At 45.6% G+C, this 27,813-nt stretch overlaps 1 protein-coding gene across 3 annotated transcripts; it reads left to right on the top strand.

Annotated features, from left to right (window-relative positions):
• LOC116900744 (cytochrome P450 2B1) lies at positions 1-27,813 on the top strand. 3 transcript variants are annotated; one of them, XM_032902449.1, is made up of 9 exons: positions 1-182; positions 16,991-17,153; positions 17,307-17,456; positions 20,021-20,181; positions 20,898-21,074; positions 21,508-21,649; positions 23,113-23,300; positions 23,469-23,610; positions 27,243-27,813. In XM_032902449.1, the coding sequence occupies exons 1-9, from the start codon at positions 12-14 to the stop codon at positions 27,422-27,424; spliced, it is 1,476 nt and encodes a 491-aa protein (XP_032758340.1). In that variant the 5' UTR covers positions 1-11; the 3' UTR covers positions 27,425-27,813. The 3 variants fall into 3 exon arrangements, with proteins under 3 accessions (XP_032758340.1, XP_032758339.1, XP_032758342.1); XM_032902448.1 differs by having other exon boundaries at positions 12-182; positions 20,898-21,101; positions 21,511-21,649; positions 27,243-27,812; XM_032902451.1 differs by lacking the exons at positions 1-182; positions 16,991-17,153 and adding an exon at positions 12,072-12,096 and having other exon boundaries at positions 27,243-27,812.

The raw sequence follows: 27,813 nt of genomic DNA, 5'->3' as shown, positions 1-27,813 counted from the left end.
ACACCAGGACCATGGAGCCCAGTATCTTGCTCCTCCTTGCTCTCCTTGTGGGCTTCTTGTTACTCTTAGTCAGGGGACACCCAAAGTCCCGTGGCAACTTCCCACCAGGACCTCGTCCCCTTCCCCTCTTGGGGAACCTCCTGCAGTTGGACAGAGGAGGCCTCCTCAATTCCTTCATGCAGGTGAGACATTCACAGGGCCTGGCCCTCCTCTTGGAGGTTCCCGTGTTTCCTCTTGGAGGTCACTCAGCAGGAAGAGCAAGGGACTCCTTCCAGGGTGTAGGTTCAGGTGGGAAGGTTGCTAAGGGGAGGGTAAGATGCTTATTGTGGTGGATGGCAAATCTTGCTATGTTGGAATTGTGTGGGGGCACTGTACTTGGAGGGCAAGCGGTGTAGAGGTGTTGAGGTATAAGCGGTAGAATTTCACTCCTTGGGGTTTGTCCATTCCAGAAGAGAAAGAAAACTAGCAGAGGCATCAACATTCAGGTTTGCTTCTGCCAACAAGAGGTGTTCCAGGACAAAGGGAAAGAGAGGCAGGACAGGAGGAGGGATGGGTGGGAATGTTTATTCCAGCAGCTGGCTTGGCATTTACCTACCAGCTTCTATGTTGGTGCTTTGTACATGGAGTTTCACATTTAATTACCACTTACTAATAATCAGTATCCGTGATCCTACCTGAGATCTGAGTGATCTACCCTTTTGTCTGCCGCCGTGGCTGTGGAGATTATACTCTTGAACCTTGTATTTGTTACCCCCAGCTTTTAAAAGATTCCCGCTCCCCAACATCAATGGCAAATTCAGTTATGTTAATTTAGTTTTTGACACGGGGTCTCTCTCTGTGTTTTTTTTTTAAAGGTTGGCTCCCAACTCATGATTCTCCTGCCTTAGCCTCCGAATGACAAGTGTGTCACCTCACCCTGCCACATGTGTTTTAAACACATGCATCCCATGTGTGAGAAACATCCTATTTGATTTATTTTAAGAAATCCACTGACAATTTAATGTACACATATGCTGGGTCTTGACATCTGTGATCCTCTCTCCTTTCCCTCTCTCTGCCTCAGAAACCCTTCATTTGGCCAACACTTCTCTTCCTACCTTGATGTCCCTTTTGGTTTTTACCCACTGAGTTTAGTTAGGGTCGTTTAGGGGTGGTTGATGTGGAGTTTATTTCTTGGAGACCGCTTAGTATGAAGACAAAGGATGGATGTTTTCTGAGCTCTAGGTTCAGGTGGGAGGGCTGGTGAATGAAAGGTGAGATGCTGGCAACTTCCTGATCACAGGTGGGGACTATTTGTCATAACTTGAACTCAGCAGTGACTATACCAAAAAGTAATTGACTCCCTCTCCCAGCCAGGGCCACCACTGCCCACAGACCTCCAGTGAGTGGTGGTAGCATCCACAATGCTGCATCTTTCCCCTGCAGTGAAGGTGATATTTTCTAATTAATTAATTAATTAATTTACTCGGGGGACACTTAAAGTCCCATGTTAACTTCCCACTAATTAATTAATTACTAAATTTGTTAATTAATTAATTTGGGTGTGCCTTATCCCTTCCCCTTCTCCTCTGAAGGAGTGGAGGCTTCCTGGTTATCCTCCCCACCCTAACACATCAAGTCTGTGTGGGGCTAGGCACACCCTCTTCCACTGTGACCAGACAAGGTAGCCCAGCTAGAAGAACATATCCCATTGACAGGCAACAGTTTTTGAGATAGCCCCCGATCTGGTTGTTTGGGACCCACATGGAGACTGAGCAGCACCTCTGCTATGCATGTGCTGGGAGGCCTAGGTCCAGCTTGTGTATGCTTTTTGGTTTCTAGTTCAGTCCACCCCCTCCCAAAGGGTCCAGGTCAGTTCACTGTGTTGGTCTTCTTCCTGTGGAGTTTCTATTCCATTTGGGGCCCTCAATCCTTCCCCCAACTTTTCTATAAGACTTCAGGGCCCCACCCAATTTTTGACTGCAGGTCTCTGCACCTGTTATAGTCAACTGCTGGGTGGAGTCTCTCAGATGACAATTAAGATAGGCTCCTCTCTGCAAGCATAACAGAGTATCATCAATAGTGTCAGGGATTGGTGCTTGCCCATGGGATGGGTGTCACGTTGGGCTGGTTATTGGTTGGCCATTCCCTCAGTCTCTGCTCCGTCTTAGTGACAGTGATCTTAATGTCATAAACACACAGGGCTCTTAGGGTCTGGGAAATGTGCAGTTGGCAGGAAATCAGATCCTATACCAACTGTGATGTTTGGTCTGGTTGCCTTTCTCACTATGTATTTTGAACAATAATAAATTCCATGCTTGACTGTACAGCAGTAATTGTGGCAGGATCAGAGAGTGAGGCTGCATCCCTGACACCCAAGAGGTGACAGTATGGTTAGAGATATAGAATAAACACATAGAGCTTTAGACATGTCACCCACTCACCTGGATGATACAGAACACAGGCAAAAGAAGAGGATGTTTCCCCCTAAGGTCTATTCTTATTTTTTGTGCACGAGTGTTGCCTGCATGTGCACCATGTGCATTACTGGTGCTCAAAAAGAGTGTAGGATCCCCTGGAAATGAGTTACAGGTTGTGAGCACCATGTGGGTGTTGAAAATTGAACCCAGGGCCTCTGAAAGAATAGCAAATGCTTTTAAACATCAAGCTGTTTTTCCAGCTCCTATACCAATTGAGCTTTAGGATCATCCGAGGTCCATAAAGGTTTATATAAGAGATAAAATCAAATTCCCAAAGACTCTCTGGACTGAGAATAAATGGGGGAAAAGAAGCTGTTTCTGGGGAGCAATGAGGAACAGATGAGGAAGGAGCAAGTCAGGGTGAACAAGAGCATGATGTAATGGAGGAATGGTAGATGTCGAATTTTGGGGTCATAAGGAGGAACGGGTCTGACTGAAACCAAGAATAGTTAGAAGAGAAACGGTCCACCTAAACCAGCAAGATAGAGTTTCCTGGTGCCTTTGTCTGCTTTCTGTTGTTATAACAATAAGCAAGAGGTCTTTTTTAAAATAAGGAAGTATATGGACCTAGAGTGATGGCTCAGGGGTTAAGAATCCTTGCTGCTTTTCCAGAGGGTCCAGATTGGTTTCCTGTGTCCAGATAGGATAGCTAACAACTGAATGTACCTTCATCTCTAGAGGATCTGACATTTCCCCCTGACTTTTGGGAGTACCCACACACATGTAGCATGCACACACACACACACACACACAAATGACAGTTCAAAGCTAGGAGGTTTATTTATCTAATAATCATTGACATTGATAGTTTAAGATCAAGTACTCCTTTGGTCCAGCCTCTGGTGAGGACCCTCTGCATGTGTCACAACATAGTGAAGAGGAGAGAAGAGAATCTGTCACACGTAGAAGGGGCTAACCATGTGGGGTGGCCTTGTTCTTTAATAATCAATTTTCCAAGCATCCAACCCTCTCTGCTTGTCCAGTATTGAGGTATTCTCTGGATCTGCCCTGAAGATCCAATGCCTCTCGCTAGGCTGAAGGCTCAACCACCTCTCATCACAATCACTTTGGGGACTGAGCCTCCAGCATGTGAACCCATGGAGGACACTTAAAGCATGTTCAAGGCATAGTACATGGAACAGGCAACAGCAAAGGGCAGCTGGTCCAGACAGGTGGCTTTGGATACCAAGTAGTGGTGGTGTTCCAGGAGCCCCAGGAGAAACCAGCTTGGCTGTCATAGCATGCTGTGGTTGAGCCAGGAGCCTGACTCAAATACAGCAGCTTATAAGGGCCATGTCAGCTCCATGAGTTCTAGCTCAATTCCAAATTGCTTGTTTTTGCTCATGTACTGATGGGCCTGGGTTTTCTGGTATGCCATCTGGAACGTTCTCTGGAATCCTTAGCTGTGGCTCAAGAAACCGAGAGCTACTCTCCCAGGTGACTGTGTTGTTGTAAGTTATCATGTGGGCTTTAATCAAGTATGTGTTATTGAGAATGATTTTTTTCTTTTTTCTTTTTCGGAGCTGGGGACCGAACCCAGGGTCTTGCACTTGCTAGGCAAGCGCTCTAGCACTGAGCTAAATCCCCAACCCTGAGAATGATTTTTAAAGTGTGATGAAATTCTGTTGGCCAGGAGTAGAGAAACAAGCCTAAGGGTTAGCTTCCAACCACTGCCAACTTTTGCACTAAAAACATTCAACTAAAAAGGTTTGCTTTTCTAAGTCTTTACATCATTTTGAAGCTCAAGGATGATTTTACTAGGATTTGAGAGGAAAACACTAAGGCAGGCAATTTGTTAATCTTGGCAGCTGCCAGAGGAGGAAGTAGGAGATGAGGAGGAGGGGACTCCATGTTGTTTTCGGGCTGCCACCTGGTGAAAGAGTGTGTGTAAGAGGTCTAGTTTCAGAGAAAAGGAGAAAAAGCACAGAGTATCAAGGAAAGCAGATCCAGCATTTGATAGAGATCCAGAAGAAGCAGACAAACAAGAAAGAGAAGGACAAGTGATGATTCTTCTGAGGGAGGGCTAGAAAAGTTGCCGACAGAAGTTCTCCATGCAGCTACACCAAGGGCAGGCCTCCTGGGAAAGATAAACACGCCCTCTCAGCAAGGGAAAGATTATTCCTCCCATCTCCTTATGGTGTAGGTGAGTCAGTCTTCCCAGGGCTTGTCTCATGGCTAGGTGATTGATAGGGCCATCTTAATTAACTCTTAAGGGAGGAGACAAATCTTTGGAGCAGGTAAGAATATCATGTCTGCACTCATGACTAGAGAGAGGAGGGAGGAGAGAGGGAGGAGGGAGGAGGGAGGAGGGAGGAAGAAGGGAAGAGGGAGGAGTGAAAGTATTGTAAACTGCTTTTAAGACTCCTTAACATTATCTTCTCAAGAATGGGAACTTCGAAATAGTTTTGGAAATGGGATGCAGTTTGGTGGTTGGTAGACCCATTTCCAAAGCTGCCCAGTGGTGACCTGTGTCTGGACAGAAGTTTCAGTCACACGTAACTCTAGAAAGAAGTGCTCCTTTAAAAGACATAAGAAACTGAGTGGTGATGGTGGAGAGCTGGCTCAGCATTTAAGAGCACTGGCTGATCCTTTGAGGACCTGGTTTTGATTCCCAGCATCCAAATAAAGGGCCCATAACCACTCTGCAAACAGCTGCAGGGGATTCGATGCCCTCTTCTGGCCTCTGTGAGTACTGCATGCATGTGGTGCACAGACACACATGAAGATAAAACACCCACACATGTAAAATAAGCAAAATCAAAGGAGGAGGAGCAGGAAATGGGGGGAGGAGGATGTGGCTGAGAAGGAGGAGGAAGAGAAACTAAGAACCAGAACATTGTCTGGGACTCCTGACATCCAGTGAGGATAATCTTGAAACTCTAGCCTTCAGGGTTCTTGCTCCAGGGTAACTAGTTTCTTTATCCTATCTCATCATCTCTTCTTAAGAGATCACTCTGTCATTAAGGACTGTGAGTGGCTGCTTACCTGGTATTTTCCTACAGGGTGGGGTTATTAAGTGTGACAGGGACCCTTCGAATGAATCAGTGGTTTTAACAACCAAGTGGAGGGAGGAAAACAAGGTCCTGACTGGAGTCTGGGTAGAGACATGATGGACAAGAGGCAAGAGAGGAGTGGGGAGAAGCGAACCGGAGACCTTAAGAGAAGAGACAGTGATCCCATGCTGCTGGGAGCAGGCATGAGTATACATACTCATTGCAAACATTACAAACCCTAGGCAGAGGACCAGGGGAAGTCAGAACACATGGCATTTTAAAATGTACAAATTAGGTGCTGGAGAGATGTCTGTGAGGGCCATTGGCTGCTCTTCTAGAGGACCCAAGTTCAATTCCCAACAGACACACACACACACACACGCACACACACCATGGCTCAAAACTGTCCTGATTCCAGTTTCAGGGTCTTTGGCTCCCTCTTCTGGTCTCTGAGGGCACTGCACTCATTTGTTGAATTTACAAACACCCAGGCACAAAACTCATACACTCATTATACTCCTGTGGTAGGCTCACAAGAACAGGCATTCCTTTCTGCTAATTGGACGCCTCATTAGGATTTTAAGTCTGGCTCTGAAAGAGCGTAGCCCTAAACGGGGGACGTGTCTCTCGCTCCAATTGTGGGATGGGGTGCCCCCAGGAACCACGAGTAGCCATTCTTAATGTAAAAGCACGAGGTAGCTTTATTAATCTAGATCCCGGTCTTAGGGATCCCGGTCGACACGATCTCACACAGGAGACAGAGGGAATCGACCCCAGCTTCCAAACTCGGGGTTTATATAGGGAGGTTAGGGGCATTCACGCTGGTACACACATGATTGGTCAATTCAAATGGTGCACAGTTACTTTCGTTTTTACATCAGCAAGGAGTTCGTGCTTTAGCAGCTTTAGGGGTGGCTTATCTCACTCAGGGGATGACACACTTCTGGGGAGTGGAGGAAGGGGAGGGGGTGGCTACGGATGGTCAATGTCCTTGGGGCTGATAGCTGGTCTGGCAGGTCCTATCTCTAACACCCTCTCAGGCACGTCCTAACTTTTTGAAATTTTAATTCTTCATTCCCCACTTCCTTTTGGGAGTAGTTCTAATCTTAGGACTACATGGAGAACTCAGCTTCATCTAGCATAACAGCTTGGTATTGTTGTCTTAACATGAGGATTCTAATCTGGACACTATCCAAGCCTATACACCAAGGTCATGACTAGCTTTTAGAACTTCTAAACTTATACAGGCTGTGATCCCTGAGGCACAGTCCCAAGAAGTATTAAGAGTACTAACATATGTAATGTTACATCATTTGTAATGGAAATGAAGCCTATCCCCACACCTATGTTGATAGAATCCAGGACAAACATGACTGAATTTCCCTCTAGGTCCCAGCTCTCAGCCCCAACAGCTAGTACACGGCTGGTGAGGGCTGAGAATTGACAGCTGTCAGGGTGGTCAGCAGCACCAGGTACAGTCCTTTCCAGCAAGGTTCGAATGTCTGGGCTCAGTGTAGCTGCAGTCTCAGACCTGGAACTCAGGGGTCTCCGGGGCATAGGCTGCTGTCAGCTGTGAGCAGATTTCTTTCTGTATCACCTGTAGGTCTTTTAGCCTGGCACACAAATCATTATTACTATGGCACTATGACATGTTGGTTCAGTAACATCATCTAATACAGTCAGGGGAGCTGAGGCCCCATATAAGATCTCAAAGGGGGTAAGGCTGAATCTGGAAGGGGTATTTCTTGCTCTGAAGAGAGCAAGAGGGAAGGAGTGTCACCCAGTCTGCGCCAGTCTCCATGGTCAATTTAATTTGGTCAGGGTCTCTTTTAAAATTTTATTTATTTACTCTACCTGTCCTGAACTTTGAGGTCTATAAATACAATGTAATTTCCAATCGACCTCTAAATACTTGGCCACACCCTGGCTTACCTTGGCAACGAAAGTAGGGCCGTTGTCTGACCAGATTACCTTGGGCACTCCAGACTGGGGAAGATTTCTTCCAGTATCTTCTTGATGACTATCGAGGCCGTCTCTTGCAGTTGTTGGCTTCACCAGGGCATCCAAGAGATGGTAAAGGCATCTGCAGCACTGATGTGCTGGGGGGTAGAAGTTCAGCCATCCCAGATGACATCGTGTTGTCCACCATGGCAGCACCCACTTGTCTCTGACCTTCATTCATGAAGAGAACTGTTCCCGTCTGTGGACAAGGTCCTCGGCTTTCAGCAGGGGTCAATCAGCCAGTCGCAGAGGTCTTTCCTCCATCCATGGGCTTCTGTCAGTACTTGACACTCGTGCTGTGGTGGCTCCAGGTCCAGATTGGGCAGCAAGGTGACCAGATTGTCCCCAACCGGTGGAGAATCTAGTCCATGGCAGCTGACCAGTGGTCCCATCTTTTGGGACACTCTATTCAAAGGCAGAACATCAGCCACTCTATCACAGTTTAAGTCCTGGATTGGGTGATAATTGTTAGTGCCCGGCTGGCAGGAACAGTGTGTTCCAAGCAGAACAGCGCTAAGCCACACACCTCCCAGCATCAGGTACTGGTGCACTGAGACAGGTCTTAAGCTCCACATTCACAGTCTGCAGATATGCATACACATGGCCTCACCCAGCTATTTCAGCCCCTGCAAGCCATTTTGGAGAGCAATTTTCTCATGAACAAGGGATAGGGGCAGTCAGAGATGACCATGAACTAGTGGGTTACCCGGCCCACGCCAAGGTCCACTGTTCTTCGGGTAGTCCATAAGTATTGTTTGTTGACAGTAGTAGCCCCCTGTACTCAAGGTCTTTGGATATTGGCCCACTGGGGGGCATAGGAGCACAGAGCATTGGGTCCCTGTATCCACACTTCCCTTCTATCTCTGTACATAGCCAGCACTCTAGGACCAAGAAGCTCTCCAGTGGCCCTCTTGTTCTTTTCTTGGGCAGTCCCTGACCCGTGTCCTTTTTTTTTTGCATTAGGCACACTGATCTTTAGCCAGGAATTCTCTTCTGTTGCCAGGTACTGTCTTCCTAGGTTCCCTAACTACTGTAGCCAGTATATGTTTCTCTCTCATCTTTTATCTCTCTTTAGCTCTCTAACTTCCTCTTCTTTTTGTCTCTTTTCTTCTCTAGCTTCCTGTTCTTTTTACCTTTCTTTCTTTTTTTCCAGTCTCTCTGCATCTTCTTCTACAGCTATTAGGTGCTGTCCACTTTTCTGCACAGACCCTGAACCACGCATCAACTTATTTTCTCTGCAACTTACAATAACGCTCTCAGTGACTTAGCTTAACCCTTCAAATTTCTGTAACTTTCTCTTCATATCTTTTCCTTATCTTAGCCAGATTGGTGGGGCATTTTCTAGCCCCTCAGAGACCCACCCTTGGAGCCTGGCGGCAGACCTGGCACTCCCTACCTTTGGGCGTATTGAAGTCAACAGGCAGAAGTGAGGGCCTTCCATCCGTGTCTGGAACATTCTTTCTGGCCTCCGGTAGGATTCCGTCTTTCCTCAGTGGTAAAGAAGACCTCTAACAGTTACTAACAAACATCTCAAATGGGATGGTGAGAAAACAAGAGAATCTTGTGAAGAGGGCTCTCTTCAGTGTCAGCTCTGTGGCTTTGCCTCTCAAGAGAACCAGCCTCCAAATGACACTAGGCTTCTAGTAACAACTAATAACAAAAGGATGGAGAGATGGTTAGAACCTGGGTGTTAGATGCCAGGTGGCTGACAAAAGAATCGTAACCAGTTCACCTGGGGCTATCAGGACCTCAGTAGCAGCCCTTTTACCAAACTGTCTCACTGGGTTTAAAAGCCCATGGAAAAGAAAACATTAAGCCTGACCTTGGCCACTGCCTGATAAGGCAGGCTCCCTTAAAGAACTTCTCTTAATGAACGCTCTCCTTCTGTGAGCAAATGTCAGAAATTCCTTTCTTGTTCTTGTTTTCCTTATAGTCCTCTCCCACTTCACTCTCAGCCTTTTTAGATCATTCTTCCTGTAGCATTTCTAACACAGCCTGTCCCTTTTTTTATAGCCTGTTGACAGCATTTCTGATCTTTTAGGCAGCTACACACTAAGTGTCAAACTGGCTGAAACTCCGCCTTTAAGATTCCTTACTCCCAAGCAAAATTTAAATCTTCCTCTAGCTTATCTCAGCTGGCTGCGAGCACAAGCACAGATAAAACACTGTTTTAAAAATTAACTTTGGCTATCAACCAACACACCGCCACTAGAGCGGGGTCCATAAGATTAAGTTTCTTACTCACTAAGCATTAAGGGGACCAAGTAAAACTCTTCAACGAACAAAGCAAAACATGATTTCAAACACAGTCGTCAGTCCAAATTCAAACACGAAAAAAAGCCAAAAAAGACACTCGACAATACCACAGAAAACAAACCAGACGAGCAAGACTAAAACAAAGCATCCTTGCCCAAACAGCAGCTTAACCTTAGCTGCTTCTGGGGTGAGACGAACCATCTGATATTACCTCCCAACAGAATTCCAGAGTATCCCCTTGCCCTAACATCCGTCCAATGGTCCACCATCAAAGACAAAGGGGTTATCACAGTCAGATCTTTTTGACTGCTAGTTGCCGGGTCCTCCTGACAAAGGCTGGCTCTCGGAACGTCTCTCACGCGTCCCAGAGCCTGCGCGATTGGGGCGTCCCCCGGTGAGCTTTCTAAAAAGGAAAAAAAAGAAAGAAAAAGACTATTTGGAGTAGGAAACCCTTCTACTCACAGGCGCCTGTCCAGAGCGGGAAACCCTTCCGCTCAAGTACACTCAAAAACGGGGCAGGAAACCCATCTGCCCAAGTGTACCGTCTGTCCGGGGCAGGAAACCCTTCCGCCCGAGTGCACTCAAATACGGGGCAGGAAACCCATCTGCCCAGATGTACTCGAAAACGGGGTGCACTCAAATTCGGGGTGGGAAGCCCTTCCACCCGAGCGCACCCAACTTAAACCTTAGACCATGGCACAATACACAGTATGAGAAGCACAACGTACACACACACACATACATACACATACACAGCGGCCGCTTTCAAAACTCACACCAATGTACCTCCAAGGGGCATTTGGGGTTCCGGGGGGTCACGCTCCGATCCCAGACGAGCCCCCAAATGAAAGAGTGTACCCCTAAATGGGGGACGTGTCTCTCGCTCCAATTGTGGGATGGGGTGCCCCCAGGAACCACGAGTAGCCATTCTTAATGTAAAAGCACAAGGTAGCTTTATTAACGAGATCCCGGGTCTTAGCGGGATCCCGGGTCAACACGTATCTCACACAGGAGACAGAGGAATCGACCCCGAGCTTCCAAACTCGGGGGTTTATATAGGGGAGGTTAGGGGCATTCACGCGGTTACACATGATTGGTCAATTCAAATGGTGCACAGTTACTTTCGGCGCGAAATTACATCAGCAAGGAGTACGTGCTCTCTAGCAGCTCGGCAGGCAGGTAGGGTGGCTTATCTCACTCAGGGGGATGACACACTTCTGGGGAGTGGAGGAAGGGGAGGGGGTGGCTACAGGTGGTCAATGTCCTTGGGGCTGATAGCTGGTCTGGCAGGTCCTATCTCTAACACCCTCTCAGGCACGTCCTAACTTTTTGAAATTTTAATTCTTCAGCTCCTGAGGCTTGATTCAAGAGTGGTCTGCCTGAGATGTATTTTCAGGTGCTCTAATAACTGTTGGAATAGCTGACATCAGAGCCTGGGATTCCCCTCGGGTGGATCCTAAGGTCCCTCAGTGTGGCCACTTTTTTTGTTTTTAATCCTCAGAGGATTTTCTTTAGAGTTTCATTTGGGTCATCAGGGAAAGCCCACTGCTACCATGGAAACTGGTGTTAGAAAGAAATGCAGAAGGAAGACAAAGGCAATCTTACTAGAGTTTGAGGTTAAAAACACTAAGGTAGGCAAGTAGCAAATCTTGGCAGCTGCTGGAAGATGAAGATGGGAGCGAAAATTAGAGGAATCTACGCTATTTGCAAAGCAGCCACATGGTGAGGAAAAAGTGGGGGAGCTTAGGAAAAAGAGAGGGAAAACCTCAGCGTTGGGGAAAACCCAGCTTTTGGTTGGCATCTGAAAGAATACATGAAAGAAAGAAGTTTCAGAAAAGGTACATTTTTTTCTGATCAGGACTCAGAAGAGGAGGCAGTCCCCATGGTCAGACGTGCTAGAGCCTTGCCTGATGGGAGTTCTGCAGGTGCTTCCTAGAATTTGGACAGAATTTCAATTAGTTATTGATACGTTATTTCTCCACTGGTGAAATGAACTAATTCAAGCCAGATTAGGTTATATTAAAGGTAGGCTTATTGGGAAACTGCTCTGGGGTGGCCCCAAGGACCGATGCTAGGAAAATTGCCTTGGGTAAGAGTGGGGAGAAAAGAAAAGATAATAAGGACGTACCATAGAGAGAGAGAAGGAGGAGGAGGAGGAGGAGGAGGAGGAGGGAGGAGGAGGAGGAGGAGGAGGAGGAGGAGGAGACAAAATGTTAGGATTACATAGGGAGGAGCTTTACAGGGAAGGGAAGCCCAGACACTTGGCTGGAAAATTCATGGTTGGGGGCAGGGCATGCCAGGTAGGAACTGAAGGATACTGGAAGAACCTGGAGGCCAGGTCACTTTGATATGTAAAATATGTATGTACCTCAGTCCTTTGTCCTTGGGTCTGAAACAAAACAATTATCATCATAGTCATCATTATCATCATCAATCATCATCATTAGTGTCTACTTGAATGTAAGTGTACTTTGTATGCTGGTGCATGCACCCAGTACTTGGAGGTCAAATGGGGGCATTCTTGACCTCTATCACTCTCTGTCTATTCCTTTGAGGCAGAGTCTTTCCCTGAACCTGGGTTCGGCATTCTCTCAGGTAGGCTGGAAATGGGCAATCCCCACAATGCTGTCTCCACTTCCAGTTTTGAGCTAGGGTTATAGGTGTGCATGGGACAGCAAGCTTATAACTGGGTCCTGGAATGCAAACCCCAGTCATTATGATGGGGCAGCAAGTGCTCTGGGTCACTGAGCTTCAATTGTGCCTTGAAAATTATTTCTTTTAGATTTACTTTAATTTTGTGTATAAGAGTGTTTTGCCTGCATGAGTATCTGTCTACCTTGTGTGTGCCTGGTGCCTGCCGAAGTCAAAAGAGGGTAATGGATCTCCTGGAAGTGGAGTGGAAGATACTTCTGAGCCTCTGTGCAGGTGGAGGGAACCTAACCCGGGTCCTCTGCCTGACAGCTTAACTTCTGTATGATCTCTTCAGCCACTCTAGTAATAACTTTTGAGCTCTGGTATTTTTAAAGTTGATCATTGCTCTAGAGCAGTGATTCTCAGGTTTCCTAATGCTGTGACACTTTAATACATTTCCTCAGGTTGTGGTGACCCCCAAACATAAAATTATTGTTTATAACTGTAATTTTGCTTCTGTTATGTGTTGGTGGTTCGAGTTATGTGGGAGAAAGAGAAACACTTCAGAGAATAATAGGTTTAGTAAAAGGAGCAGGGAGAATCAGCCTCTGATAACTGATGTCCTAGCAGCTTCATAGAAGGCCTTTTATTGATTGTTACATAGAAGGCCTTTGAGCGAGTCTATTCCTGCATACCAAGATCTCTTATCTGATCTAGTTGTAGTCTCAGGGAACTATTACCTAAGCAAACACAGTCATTGTAAGAATTCCAGGTTTGCCAGGAATGTCTTATGATTGAAGTCAGGCTAAGGGCCTGAAATTCCCAAGAAAAAAGCAGCCAATGAATCTCAGATAACAACCACTGATTATTTACAAGACATTGCTTTATAGCTAAGTGCCATCATTCAAGAGTAAATGGCAGGGGCAGCAGCTCTTCTAAGATTCAATTACAGTTATGAACCATAACGTAAATATCTATGCTTGTTCTTAGTGGACTCCCGTGAAAAGGTCCTTTATGCCCCAAAGGGGTCTCGACCCACAAGTTGAGAAACACTGTTCTAAAACCAGTACCACTTAATGAATTTTCAAACAGAACATATTTTTTATCACGATGTGCAGCTCAATTAACACTAAGGTTGGTCCCTGTCTTATGCCCTCTAGTCACCACCATCTCACTATTCTCACACAATGGGTTGGCTTTACCTGTGTTCAAACTTTGTTTCGACAACAGCAAACGTAAGCAGAATCTGCTTTTCTGCCAATATTAAGCTGGTGATCATTTCCATCATCAGTCTGATGGATACGTTATTTCATCGTTGCACAACATCCCTCGGTGTGGACTTACTAGTGCTTCTTCTCGCAAGATTTTAAGAAGGCTTCTAGAAGTAATCCAGTTAATTAATCAGGTACAAGAGTCATAGCTTATTCTCCACAAAGGCAGATTCTCCACTCGCAGATTCAACCAGCAGTGGATCGAAAAAACACTTAGAACAAACACATTAAGGAACAAGTGTGTCTTACATCTGCAACCCTTGCACTTCAGTGATGAAGGCAGGAGAGTAACAGATTGAGACAATTTAAGCAACGTAGTGAGTCCTAGGCCAATCTGGCAAGCATAGTGAGATCCTGTCTCAAAACATAAACACGCGTAAATCAAACATGCATAGTTTTTTTTCTTAGCACTATTTCAAAAACAACACAGGGCACTGACCATTAGCATTTTATTTCTTTTTGCTGCATGGAAATCTGGTATGAGCTAAATTTTACAAGAGTGTAGCAGTGAGTGTAGCTACTCTGCTTTATGCTCTGTGGGTTGTGCTTCCAGACATCTGCCCAGCAGCTTTTTGGATCTGTGAATGAAACACACACACACACACACAGACACACACACACAGCTTTTTGGATCTGTGGACACACACACACACACACACACACACACACACACACACACACACACACACACACACACACACACACACAGACACACACACACATTTTTGACACACACACACACACACACACACACCAAAAGGTTATTTTTGAAATAACTTGACTGGCCAAAGGCTTGGCAGTTCTAAGCCTGCCATGGTTAGCATGCTTTCCCTCTGGTGCTCCTGAGTCAATACCTTCTAACTCTTGTTTCAACTTTGTTGCCCTGTTAGGGTTAGGGTTCGGGTTAGGGTTAGGGTTAGGGTTAGGGTGAGGGTTAGGGTTAGGGTTAGGGTTAGGGTTAGGGTTAGGGGTAGGGGTAGGGTTTAGGGTTGGGGTTAGGGTTAGGGTTAGGGTTCTCAAATCTAAGGTGCTGCCCCATCTCCCTTTGCCCAGTCATTGGCTGTTGGCATCTTTATTAATCTATCAAAAACCACCTGGGGATGAGGACCTTCAGCATTTGAACTCGCAGATCCATGATTGTATCAAAGCATTAGAACAAATCTTCAATGCAAGAGGATGAGGGTGGATGACTTGCAAACACCACCATTCTATTCACTGACTTTCAGCACTTGAGGGCTTTGATAGTTCTGGGACCCTGGGCATCCCTGTAGATGCCCAGAGATGGTTGTACTGCCAGGCAGTTTCCCAATCTGTATGGTAGACATGAGTAACGGTCAGGTCCACTACCAGGAATCATCCATTTTCCATCCCAAGTAACCCAGTGGATGGTTCAGGGCCATTCTCTCTGAGTGTTGTCAGGAGTCATTGATCAGGTTGAAGCTGGGTCACAGAAAGGATGATTCTTGGTTGAGATTCCAGAGCCAGCTAGACCGAAGGGTATAGGCAAGGATCTTTATCTGTATCCACATCCATATCATAACCATATCTATGTATGTATTGTATCTATCTGTATCCACATCTCAAGAGGCAGGTTAAGCCCTCTTCTTTCACCAGTGAGAATTTACTCCAAATACTTGAGAAATAAAGAGAAAACTCTTTAATAATGCACATCTGGTTCTGGCTATCACCCTAGAGAAAATAACCTCAAACAGAAATTTTTAACAGCTTTTATAGAGTTTGGGCATTAGCATCCTACACACACTATCATCTGTAAATTTCCTTTAGGTCCCATTCCCACATTAGACTTTGGGCAATTAAAGGTATTTCACAGAGCCATGAATTTCAAGTCTGCCTGGTTCAGATAAATCGGAGACTTACAGCAGAGATATTGTCACCATCACTTTTCCAGTAGACCAGAGCTGTCCCCTTGAGTGGTTGTCACTCAGGGTCTCAGTGACTGTTCTGTGCTGTGCTGTGACATTAGAACTGAGGGTGACACCAGGGCCAAGGCAGCTCCTAGAAGAAAGCATTTGGTTGTGTCTGGACTATAGTCTCAGAGATTTAGTTTATCATCATCATAGCAGGAGCATGAAAACAGCATGGCCAGGGCTGGAGCGGTAGCCTAGAGCTATATTCTATTCTATAGACAGACAGAGTAACTCTGGGCTTGTTGTTTGGGCCTTTAAAATCTCAAAGCACAACTCCAGGGACATATTTTCTCCAACAAGGCCACACTTCCTGATCCTTCTAGCCTTTTCAAATAATGTCATTTCCTGGTGACTGGGCATTCAAATATATAAGCATAAGTAAGCCATTCTTTTTTTTTAAAAAGATGTATTCATTTCCTTCATGTATGTGAGTACACAGTCCCTGTCTTCAGACACACCAGAAGAAGGCATCAGATTCCATTACAGGTGGTTGTGAGCCACCAAGTGGCTGCTGGGAATTGAACTCAGGACCTCAGGATGAGCAGTCAGTGCTCTTAACCCCTGAGCCATCTCTCCAGCCCTGTATAGGCTATTCTTATTCAATCCACCACACCCAGGGTCATTCTGCCTTCCTGGAAGAATTTTGCTCTTCCTTATAAAAGAATCAGGACTTAATGTTGGTTGTTACCAAGTTCTTTTTATCCCCTTTGAATTGCCCAGTAGAGCCATGTTTTTTTCATATGCAAATTGAGCCTAATTGGAGACAATCTTAACAAATAAATCTAAACAGATACGTATTCTCAGCAAACCTGAGCTTCAGTTGTGTATAAGGCACAATTTTTTCCCTATAGTTTCTAATAAGTCTGGTTATTTGGTTACTTATCTATGAGTCACATGAGAGACCACACTTAACCAACCTCTACATTGTACAGTGTAGTGTTTCCTAAGCAATTGCAACATCAATTCAATTTTATTGAGTTGTTTTATTTTTAATTTTATTGAAGTGTTTTATTACATTTTCCTTTATTATATCTATAACCTGTTTATTTTTGAGACAAGGTTTCATGTTGAGGAGGCTGGCCTCCAGCTCAACAGCAGCCAGAGTTTCTCTTGAATCTCTGAACCTCTTTTATTTACTTCCCCAGTGCCATGTGTTTACCACTAGCTCAGCACCCACACACTAGTCCAGCACCCACAAGCTAGCCCAGCACCCACACACTAGCCCAGCACCCACAGTCATACTGAAGCGTAGTACAGCTTAGAACATCCAACTAGCCAAGGGACACCTTTCTGGTGTACATTCACCCTGAAATTTCTAAGTCCTCAGAAAAGGAAGGGTGGCCAGGGCCAGCCTATTTACCAATCTTTATCTACGTTTTTTTTTTTTTTAACAATTTAACAACAATTTCTGTGCTGGCTAACCCCAGTCCTGGTGCCTTTATGTTTGGCAGCTTCGAGAAAAATATGGAGATGTGTTCACAGTACACCTGGGACCAAGGCCTGTGGTCATGCTATGTGGGACAGACACCATAAAGGAGGCTCTGGTGGGCCAAGCTGAGGAGTTCTCTGGTCGGGGAACAATCGCTGTGATTGAGCCAATCATCAAGGACTATGGTAAGACTCTCAAAGGTTGGGATGAGGTAGGATGGAGAATGGGCACAGAGAGAGTTGATTCTGAAAGAGGGGAGAGTAAGGGAGGGGGAAGGACCCAGGTTTCTTTGAATTTCCTGTGTGACCGGACCACCCATGCTTCCCCTACTTTCTCAGGTGTGATCTTTGCCAATGGGGAACGCTGGAAGGCCCTTCGGCGATTCTCTCTGGCTACCATGAGAGACTTTGGGATGGGAAAGAGGAGTGTGGAAGAACGGATTCAGGAGGAAGCCCAATGTTTGGTGGAGGAACTGCGGAAATCCCAGGGTGAGTCTGGGAGAAAGGGCATGAAGGAAGATGACAGAGACATGAGTGTACAGCCAAAGAAAGAGAAAGAGACATCATTGGTAGAGAAACACAAACACACACACACTCACACACACAAACACACACTCACTCACTCACACACATTCACTCACACACATTCACTCACACACACACACATTCACACAATCATGCATGTATACTCATAAATACACAAAAAAACACACTCACACATAAACATACACACATACACTCACACACACAAACACACACATTCACTCACATACACACACTTGCATACACATACACATACTCACTCACACACATACCCACACTTATACACAAATACACATGCACATATGCTCACACACATAAACACACACATAAACATACATACATTCACTCACATACACACACATACACATAACACACACATTCAAACATACACTGTTGAGGGGAGAGGGAAATACACAAAAACAGGGAAAGAGATATGAAGTTCACAGTGTCCAACAATAACTCAGAGAAATAGATTGTGTGATTAGCATGCTGTGTTCTTACATTCAAGGAAACTGATGCCCATGTTAAGATTACATATTAGTCAGGCATGGTGTCACAAGCCTGTCATCCCAGTAGTCAGGGGGCTGAGAAAGAAGGATCAGAAATTCAAAGCCAGTTTGGCTATATCATCAACTCTTGTCTCAAAGAGAAAAAGTTGATGCTGTGGGTGCACACATAACTCTCAGTCTGATCCCCAGCCCCACAATATTGGCAGGGTGTTACGTGCTGATCATCATAGTGTACCTGAGGTGGAGGCAGGAGCTTAGAGATTTGAGGTCATCCTTGACTTTATATGGTGTTCAAGGACATCATGGTTACACAAAACAGTCTCAAAGCACGGTCTATGTCCAATGCATGTGTGGGAAGCAAGGAACTGTGCTTTTCCCTTGTGGCTATGCTGATTTGTGGGGCAGGAAGCAAAGGGGCCAGGTGGGCTGTTTTACTGTGTGGTAGGGTTTGGACACTTTTTAGAAACCTCCTATCAGGGGCATACTGGTGACACTGTCTGTTGTTCGGGTCATCATACTGGTGTTTGTCATCTCTTAAGATTTCTCAGGAGACTGTGAGATGAGATGTCCCTGCAGAAGCTGGAAGGGAGAAGAAGGAATCGGGAGATTAAGAAAAAAGAAAAGAGAAAGCAGAGTGACACAGAGACCAGGAAGCTGAGCTAGAACTAGAGGGACCAAAATAAAAAAAAGGGAGCAGGAGTCATTGTGGTGTGGGGGAGGGGGACAGACAGTGGGAAGAAGTAGTAGGGGGAGGGACAAAGAGAAAAACATGGAAATACTGCAAGTGTTTTAGACAGGAAACTAGATTCAGATAAAAACGTCTGAGGAGCATCAGGGAAAGATCTGCAGAGGAATCAGAAGACAGACCATTGAAAGTCAGAGAGAGTAGCAACAGTGGCCCAAGGTTACTAGGCTGACATCTCATGAGGGCCCATCATGGAGCCTGGATATCAAAGGCAGCAGACAGCAGGTGCTGATGGTTCTTGAACACCATAGAGTCAAGAATTGGAGAATGAATGGAGGAACACACACAGATGAGAGACTTGTCAATCCACACAGGCAATCCCCAAATCCTCCCCTGAATCATTTCTAACTTTGGGAGTTACTTATCATCTTAGGGTCAGCATGGTGATGGGGGTGGTGGTGCAGGATGGAGACTCGTACATGCTGCCCCTCTCAGGTCTTTGGGTCTGAATCCTCTTCCCAGGCACTAGTAGCTGTGTTACTTTGGTGAAGTTAGCTACCCTATCTGTACATACAAATTGAAAAGGGCACCTCAGGACCCAGTTCTCAGTGCAAAGGAGAGTGTTTGGCCCCAGAGGGAGAGAAGCAAGGATAGGAGACAAAGACAGGATACAGAGGAACAGGGAGAAAGGGAAGAGAGCAAAGGAGAGAGGAGAAAGGAGGGCAAGAGAGAGGGGGAAGAATTATTTGTCCTAGGGGGACAAAGGACTGCCTCTGGATAGAGGGGACAGATGTGGCACATGAGCCAAATGGTGATATATAAAGGTAAAGGGGGAAACCCCATGTTAGGATGAGATGTTTAATTTTAATTGGGCATGTTAATTAGGTGAGCCAAAGGGGGCTTTTGATTGCTGGGCTTCAATACTTTGATAGTGGGACATTGGTAGTCAGCCTCAGGGCAAGAAGTGGCCAAATAAGGGAATAGACCTTGGGGACTAGCTTTAGGAATGTAATCTAAAGGTTTTTAGCAAGGAAGAGGGAATGGGCAGAAAGGGTGAGGCCTTCCAGAGCTCAAGTGGGTGAGTGTTTCTTCATTAATAGGACTGTATTTTATGTACAACATTAAATACTTTAAAATTAGATAAAATGCTGTATGCAATGCCAAGTGCAGGACTGGATACATCCTATGTGCAGACTTAGCAGCTGTTGCTACTCAAAGTAGCGAGTGGAAGAAGCAGCTTTCCAGAGATGGGGCCAAAGCTGAATGTTCTACAATTCTTGATGCCATGTCTCCTATCCTGCCTCCTCATCCTCCAGGAGCCCCACTGGATCCCACCTTCCTCTTCCAGTGCATCACAGCCAACATCATCTGCTCCATTGTGTTTGGAGAGCGCTTTGACTACACAGACCGCCAGTTCCTGCGCCTGTTGGAGCTGTTCTACCAGACCTTTTCCCTCATAAGTTCATTCTCCAGCCAGGTCAGTGGGTGGGAAGAGAAGAGTATCCACAGCAGAGGAACACAAGAGGCTGCTTTGTGGATGCAGGAGGGAGAGTCTGAGGGCTGGAAGAAAGACAAAGACAGCATGGAGAGACAAGGAGGCTGAGACCCGGAGCAGAGGGAGGGGTGGAAAGCGAGGAGGAGAGACTTCAATTTAGCAATACAGAGCCATCCAGACAGATATGAAGATAACTATGACCCACGGGTGTTGTGCAGCTTAGAGAGTACAGGACTTCCCTATCATGTATTAATCCCTGGGTTCATTCCTAGCATGACATAAGCCAGGTATGGTAATTCATATATGTAATCCCAGTACACAGGTGATCAGAGTTCACAGTCACCTTTGGATAAGTATTAAGTGTGAGGACAGTCTGAAAAACATGAGGGTTGATTAAAAAAAAAACAAACAAACAAACAAACAAACCAAAATGATGGTTTGGGAAAGAGAAAAAGAGGACAGAGACTACAAGGCAAGAGAGTGCTGGAGAAAGATTCAGAGATCGTCTGATAGGATGCTGTGTGTGTATGTGCACCAGGGAGAAAATGAAGGGACAAGAGATGAGCAAGGGAGAGAGGAAGGACTAAGGGAGGGAAGAGGAGAGGATGGAAGGGAGAGAGACAGTTGTTCCTAGGAACACAGCCTGCTTCTTGGGACCTGATAGCTCCAGGTGACCTCCTGGGTTCTTCTTCTTACAGGTGTTTGAGTTCTTCTCTGGGTTCCTGAAATACTTTCCTGGTGCCCACAGACAAATCTCCAAAAACCTCCAGGAAATCCTCGATTACATTGGCCATAATGTGGAGAAGCACAGGGCCACCTTAGACCCCAGCACTCCACGAGACTTCATCGATACTTACCTTCTGCGCATGGAGAAGGTGAGTCCTGCATGGATGAGAGAGGAGGTGGGCGAGAGAGAAGGATGGGGATGTGTCAGAGAAAAGGAGGGGAGGGGACAGAGGATGATGAGGAGAGGTAGAAAAAGAGTGGAGGAGATGTAGAACATCTGGAAAATAAAAACACAGAGAAACGAGGAGAAAATGACATAGGGAAAGAGAAGGGGAATTGCTGGGGAAGAAACCCAAGGCAAAGGGCAAAAGTAGAAAAGACCACAGAAGAACAGAGAGCCTGGGAGACAGAGCATGACAAACCACGAAAGAACAAAGTAGAGAGAGAAGCCAAGGGACATTGTCTAAGGCCTTGTAATGTCCAGGGTACAAACAGAAGGTAAGTGCCCAGAGATATGTGTGCTTCTCATTGCAAAGGTCCAGTCACCCCTGACCCATTCTTCTCTCTCCCACCTGGAACCAGGAGAAGTCAAACCATCACACAGAGTTCCATCATGAGAACCTCATGAAGTCTGTGCTCTCTCTCTTCTTTGCTGGCACTGAGACCAGCAGCACCACACTCCGCTATGGTTTCCTGCTCATGCTCAAGTACCCCCATGTCGCAGGTATATCATGGGGGGGACTGTTGGGGGAGTCTTCTAGCTCCCTTTTGGATGTAGAAATTTGAGTGGATGAGAGAGACACAGACCACTTACATCTGGACCTCTAGATGTTTTGTTCTACTTGTAAACCAGGGCAGTGCTGTGGGTGTGGGTGGTATGAGAATGAACACTCAGCTGACTCATTTTCTGTTGTTTTCTACTTAAAGGTAGATCCTTCCCTTCCCTTCCTTCCTTCCTTCCTTCCTTCCTTCCTTCCTTCCTTCCTTCCTTCCTCCAATCTTTCCATTAGTCTATTATTCGTATTTCTATCCATCCACATCTTCATCCATCTACTTATTCTGTTAATTTACCCATCTATTTGTCCACTCATCAATGAACCTGTCATCTGCCTTTCCCTTCAATCATTCACTCATCTAAGCATCAATCTATCCAAAGACCTATTTACTTACTCATTCTTCTATCTTCCTACTAAACACTCACACACACATGCATGCACATATGCTCACATATACCTACACACACACACACACACACACACACACACACACACACACACACACGCATGCACACACACACATGCACACCTTGGATCCATTCAGTCAACTATTTATAAATCAACTGAAAAATTATTTGTGTACTCATTGATTCTTTAATCACCTAAGGACACATTTCATTCATTTATTTCAATAAATCAACTTGTGTTGTTCTTTTGATCAGCAGAATTGAACAAACTATTGGCCTTCTGTTCATTCATGCTCTCATCTCCCCTTCTATCAACAGGTTCTGTTTCTTAATCCTTTTACTAAATGGCCTTCGAATTCCCCATTTGTTTGTCTAACCATTCTTCCATTCATCCACTAATTGAATCATCTGTTGACTTACAAGTTGAATACATAATCTGGTGTTTACTGTGTTCCTTTCATCCACTTAAGAATCTGTCCACATATTTATTTATCCATTGCTTTTTAAAATATATTCATTTCTACATGCATCTGTTGATGACTTAATTTAGTAATGCATCTAATTCTCCATTATATTTTTGAGGACATAACTTCAAGTTCTTAATATAAAGTTCCATGTAAAGTGTGTGTGTGTGTGTGTGTGTGCGTGTGTGTGTGTGTGTGTGTGTGTGTGTGGTCAACTCATTGCCAAGGTGAGAATTTCTCCTGCTTTTCTCCCCGCCTACTCTTGCTTCATCACGATTGCTCTAAAGTCTCCCTGCGTAGTACCCTTTGTTGTCTGAAATGAGGTTGAAGCTCATGGAGGAGAGATTTAATATAGTTTTAAACATGGGCACGGAGAGACAGGCACTTAAGAACAGCACAGTTGTTTCTATGCTGGAAAGCTCTCAGTTTCTCAGCAGGGTCTCCTTACTGCACCCTTTTCCTGGGTAGTTGGCTGATACACTACAACATCATTGCTACAAAGCCAGTAAAGCAGGTCTACTCTTCCCCTTTTCTATGCAGAGAAAGTCCAAAAGGAGATTGATCAGGTGATCGGTTCACACCGGTTACCAACCCTTGATGACCGCAGTAAAATGCCATACACTGATGCAGTTATCCATGAGATTCAGAGATTTTCAGATCTTGTCCCTATTGGAGTGCCACACAGAGTCACCAAAGACACCATGTTCCGAGGGTACCTGCTTCCCAAGGTGAGGCCAGCTGCTACTCCTCATTGCTACTCCATGAGCATACTCCATTCTCCTAATTACCAACCTCATTCTGTCTGTGTTTTTCCAGCACTGTGTTTCTTAGGGATGGACTGTTTAGCATATGAGGGTCAGGGTATGTTAACATCTTTATCTTATAACTTCTCCTAGAACACTGAGGTGTATCCCATCCTGAGTTCAGCTCTCCATGACCCACAGTACTTTGACCACCCAGACACCTTCAATCCTGAGCACTTCCTGGATGCCAATGGGGCACTGAAAAAGAGTGAAGCTTTCATGCCCTTCTCCACAGGTGAGACAGACCTGTGATTCCTTTCCCAGACACTAGAGGGCAGGCCCACCCTCTGGGACACCAACAGCAATAGGTCCCTGTTAGTATACTGAGTCTATCTCAGTTGCCTTGCCTGAACAATCCCATTCAAACTGGCTATAGCCTCATGAGGGGAGTCTTGAACTAATGGAGCATCCTGGTCAGGACTTTTGGGAAGTGTTTAAGGCAATGCTAAGAAATTTAACACAGCAGCTGGTGGGGGTAAGATGATACTCATGCCAAAGTGAGTTATTTCCCCTGGAAAATCACATCACGTGTCAGATTTGATATAATGGAGGTTTATTTGGGAAATAAAAGAGGAGTGAGAACTTAGGGAAGGAGGGCAGAGCAGGACAGAAAGAAGGACAGAAAGAGAAGCTGGCCAGGAACATGGTAGGGAGAGAGAGAGAGAGAGAGAGAGAGATAGAGAGAGAGAGAGAGAGAGAGAGAGAGAGAGAGAGAGAGAGAGAGAGGCAGATAGAGTAGAAGTAGAGACAGGGGAGGGATGTGTGGAAGAGAGCTGTCCTTTTTATATGCTGTTGTTGCTGCATCTGGCTTGCGCCTGGCAGGTAATGGTGACAGATGATGATGCAAACTGTTGAAAGGTCCCTGGGAGAAGTCCAGTGGAATTATCTGTAAACCAACATTTCTCCATTCTTGTTTAAATAAAAATGAGGCACTAGGAAGGGGTAGTGGTTGAGTGCGATTGGCCAGTTCTTTAAACTACATCGTGCTAACTTTGGGGGTGATGGTCTGTCTTTGGGGACCCTAAGAAAATTGGGATGCTGGACGAGTCCTGGGAAAGTTGGATGCTCACTGCTTTCCAGGGTCTCTGGGACCATCTGCGGCTAGGAGAGCGTGGCCCAGTCGAAGAGCCTGTGAGGGTGGACAGGAGCACCTGTGGGTAGCACCTCTGGAGCTGTGCTGGGTGCAGATTTTGAGTAAACATCTGGACTCGAGGGAGAAAATAAAGTTAAGAATGTTAGGGGGAAAGCTGTTTTCTTAGGTTTACCTTTAAAACCCCTAGGTCCATGGTCTTGGTAGTTGGGGAGGGGAGTCCCAAAATCCTCTGGAACAGGCAATGGGTGGGAAAGTGAGGCTGTTGATAGGGATACTTATTCAGATGGAGTCCGTTTGATCCGTGAGAGGTGAACCTGGCCGAGTATATTTCCTGAAGAGTCTTTTTAAGTTCACAAAAGAGATGGAATTTAGAAATGTTACTTTTAGTCTTTTTCAAAGTTCATGTTGCAGACGAAGGTAGTAAATACCATATTGTGTCTTGGTAAACAATATTTGTGAAAATTATGAGCATTCTTTAATGTGAACTCAGGGAAGACAGAAGCCTTCCATGGAGCAGAAAGGGCAAGAAGGACTTTTCCTTTCTAGCTGAAGACTGGATGAAAAAATAAATTTAAATTTAGCACAATGAGAAACATCTTTATGTCTATAGTGAAAAGACAGCTGAAGGAAGCTTAACATCTTGAATTTGTGAGTATGATAATGGATCGTGTAGTGGTATGTTTTACCAATGTTAGGCTAATAATTTATCAGAACTCCATTGGTGAGTGTTAGAACTCTGAGCTTTTGAAGTCCTAATATAACAGCGGCACAGTGAGGGGAAGAAATCTGAAGAATTTGTTGTTGGTGGATGGGGTAGCAAGTGATCTGTGAGCCATAAAGTGTAGTTGTTGCAGGTGGCATTGTGTTGGACGTAGGGTCCCAGTGTGTGAGTTAGGCCCATGAGAAGCACAAGCACCAGGAGAGCTTCCCAAGGCTTTTGGCACCAACATTATGAAATATAACTCAGTGGCATGCAGGGTTAAGGGGGTACCTGGCAGGCCCATGCCAAAGTGTCCCCCCAGAGAAATCACACTGTGAGACAGAGCTGGTGTAAGAGAGGCATATTTCTCCAGGTTTATAAGGGGGACCTGGAGAAGCAGTGAAGCCAGAGAAGTGGGCAAAGTGGAAGACAGAAAGAAGAACAGAAAGAGAAGCCAACCAGGAACTCGTGGGGACAGAGAGAAAGTGGGGGGTGGGTAGAGTAGAGGGGAATGGAGAGAAGGAGTCTGGGGTAGGGAGCAGACCTTTTTATATTCTGCCGCTGCTGCACCTTGTTCCCATCTCTCAGTAAATTGTGGCAGATGATGATGATGCCAGCTGTTGCTAGGTCCCTGGGAAGAAACTTGGGGAATTGTCTGTAAGCCAACACTCAAATTCATTTTCTTAAGAAACAACAGCAAGAACAACCCACATGAGCTGGGTAGGGTCTCAAGGCTAGGGAGGCATTTATCGGTGAGCACTGGGGAGATGGCATGTGCCTCGATACACTTGTCCCTGTTTGCATATTCTAGCTTGTTACATTGTAAAAGAAATAAAAATCAGGAGCACTTATTTGAGCAACAAAAGCCATCCATAATGGTTAACATCCTGATCCAGAGCAAGTTCAGAGTTACAGCACCCTTCAGTGTCAGCAGGCAGGGTCTATAGACATAAGAGGAGCTGGGCGTGTGCACACAGCTTGATTGGTGCCAGCTCCATTTCTGCCTTACTTGGCCATGCAGGAGGAGTTGGCAGCTCAGGATTGGTCAACTTCAAGAGTGACTGAGACTTGCTCTTCTTTGGAAGGGTATAATCTCAAGTTACTGTGTAGTCCAGTTGACTATTGTGCTTGGTTATTTTGTTACATACAGAAGCTGCCTTCAGCCAAATTCAGTTAGTTTAATGGACTCTATAGGATATAAGCATGGAAACTTTGTATTCAGGTTTATTTCTTTATTTAATCTTTTTTTCTTCCTTTCTTTTTTAAATCTATTAACTGTACATTCCAGATTGCTGTTCCCCTCTTTTGTTTCCCCTTCCCACAGTGGTACCCCATTCTCTCCCCTCCCTCCATTTCTTCTCTCAGAGGGTGCAGAACCCCTGTGGGTATCCCCCAACCCTGGCACATCAAGTCCCTGCAGGGTTAGGCTCATCCTCTCTTACTGAGTCCAGAGAAGGCAGCCCAAAGAGAGGCAACAGCTTGTGGGATAGCCCCTGTTCCAGGTGTTCAGGACCCACATGAAAACTGAGCTGCAAATGTGCAGAGGTGGGCGTGGGGATGGGGGATAGGTTAACTTGTGTATGCTCTTTGGTTGGTACTTCAGTCTCTGAGAGCCCCCAAGGGTCCAGGTTAGTTGCCTCTGTTGTTCTTCTAGTAGAATTCTTATCCCTTCAGGGCACTCAACTCTTACCCAGTTCCCTCCCTCTCTCTGCCTCCTATGACTATTTATTCCCCCTTCTAAGTGAGATTCAAACATCCTTTCTCGGACCTTCCTTCTTGTTTAGCTTCTTTGGATCTTTGGGTGTATCTTTGGTATCCTCCAGTACTTTTTGATTAATCAGTGAGTATATACTGTGCATGCGCTTTTAAGTCTGGTTACCTCACTCAGATGGTATTTTTTAGTTCCATTTGCCTGCAAAAATCTCTTAACATTCCTACTGGAATTATAGGTTAATGGTTAAACTCCCTGTTATTTATTGCAGTGGGCAGGGATGTCTAAATGGGTTTAGGGATTTGACAGTCCAAAGGCTATACACTGGACGAGTGCTGACATGATCACTCTCTGTGCCCACAGGAAAGCGCATTTGTCTTGGCGAAGGCATTGCCCGAAATGAATTGTTCCTCTTCTTCACCACCATCCTCCAGAACTTCTCTGTGTCAAGCCATTTGGCTCCTAAGGACATTGACCTCACGCCCAAGGAGAGTGGCTTTGGAAAAATACCTCCAACATACCAGATCTGCTTCTTAGCTCGGTGATCGGGCTGAGGCAGCCAGGTGCCCCAGTTCTGTTGGGAATGGCCTCATGTTTCTGCCTCTGGGAGACCTGCTCCTGAAAACCAGGCTCAAGGCCACTGCTCACATCTTCCTATTGCAGTTCTCCAAAGTCCCAAGGCTTGTTCTTATCCCTGTGAATGGCACTGAAGAAATCAATCGACTGTCTTTTTTTGACATGTGAACAGAGATTTCATGAGTCCACATCTCATGCTGAGTCACTTCCCTCTTCCTCCTAACAGCCCACTTCCCCACTTATCAGCCCTCCAGGGTCTGTGATCTGTGCTAATAGACTCTGTATGTGGTCTCAGTGCTATGTCTACAGACTTGCATAGTATGTATGGTTCAGGTAAACAGAATCACAGAGTGTGTGA

Source organism: Rattus rattus, chromosome 5 (genome assembly GCF_011064425.1).
Source record: "Rattus rattus isolate New Zealand chromosome 5, Rrattus_CSIRO_v1, whole genome shotgun sequence".
Classification (NCBI taxonomy): Eukaryota; Metazoa; Chordata; class Mammalia; order Rodentia; family Muridae; genus Rattus; species Rattus rattus.
Note: the sequence above shows the minus strand (reverse complement) of the source record. Positions and strands in the feature narration are given on the sequence as shown.

What these genes read in the sequence shown, in the direction of transcription:
- LOC116900744 (XM_032902448.1), top strand. Translation starts at nt 12, where the DNA reads ATGGAGCCCAGTATCTTGCTCCTCCTTGCTCTCCTTGTGGGCTTCTTG. An exon ending in TAAGTTCATTCTCCAGCCAG is followed by an intron (nt 20,182 to 20,897) that starts GTCAGTGGGTGG and finishes TTCTTCTTACAG; the next exon opens with GTGTTTGAGTTCTTCTCTGG. An exon ending in GAGGGTACCTGCTTCCCAAG is followed by an intron (nt 23,301 to 23,468) that starts GTGAGGCCAGCT and finishes AACTTCTCCTAG; the next exon opens with AACACTGAGGTGTATCCCAT.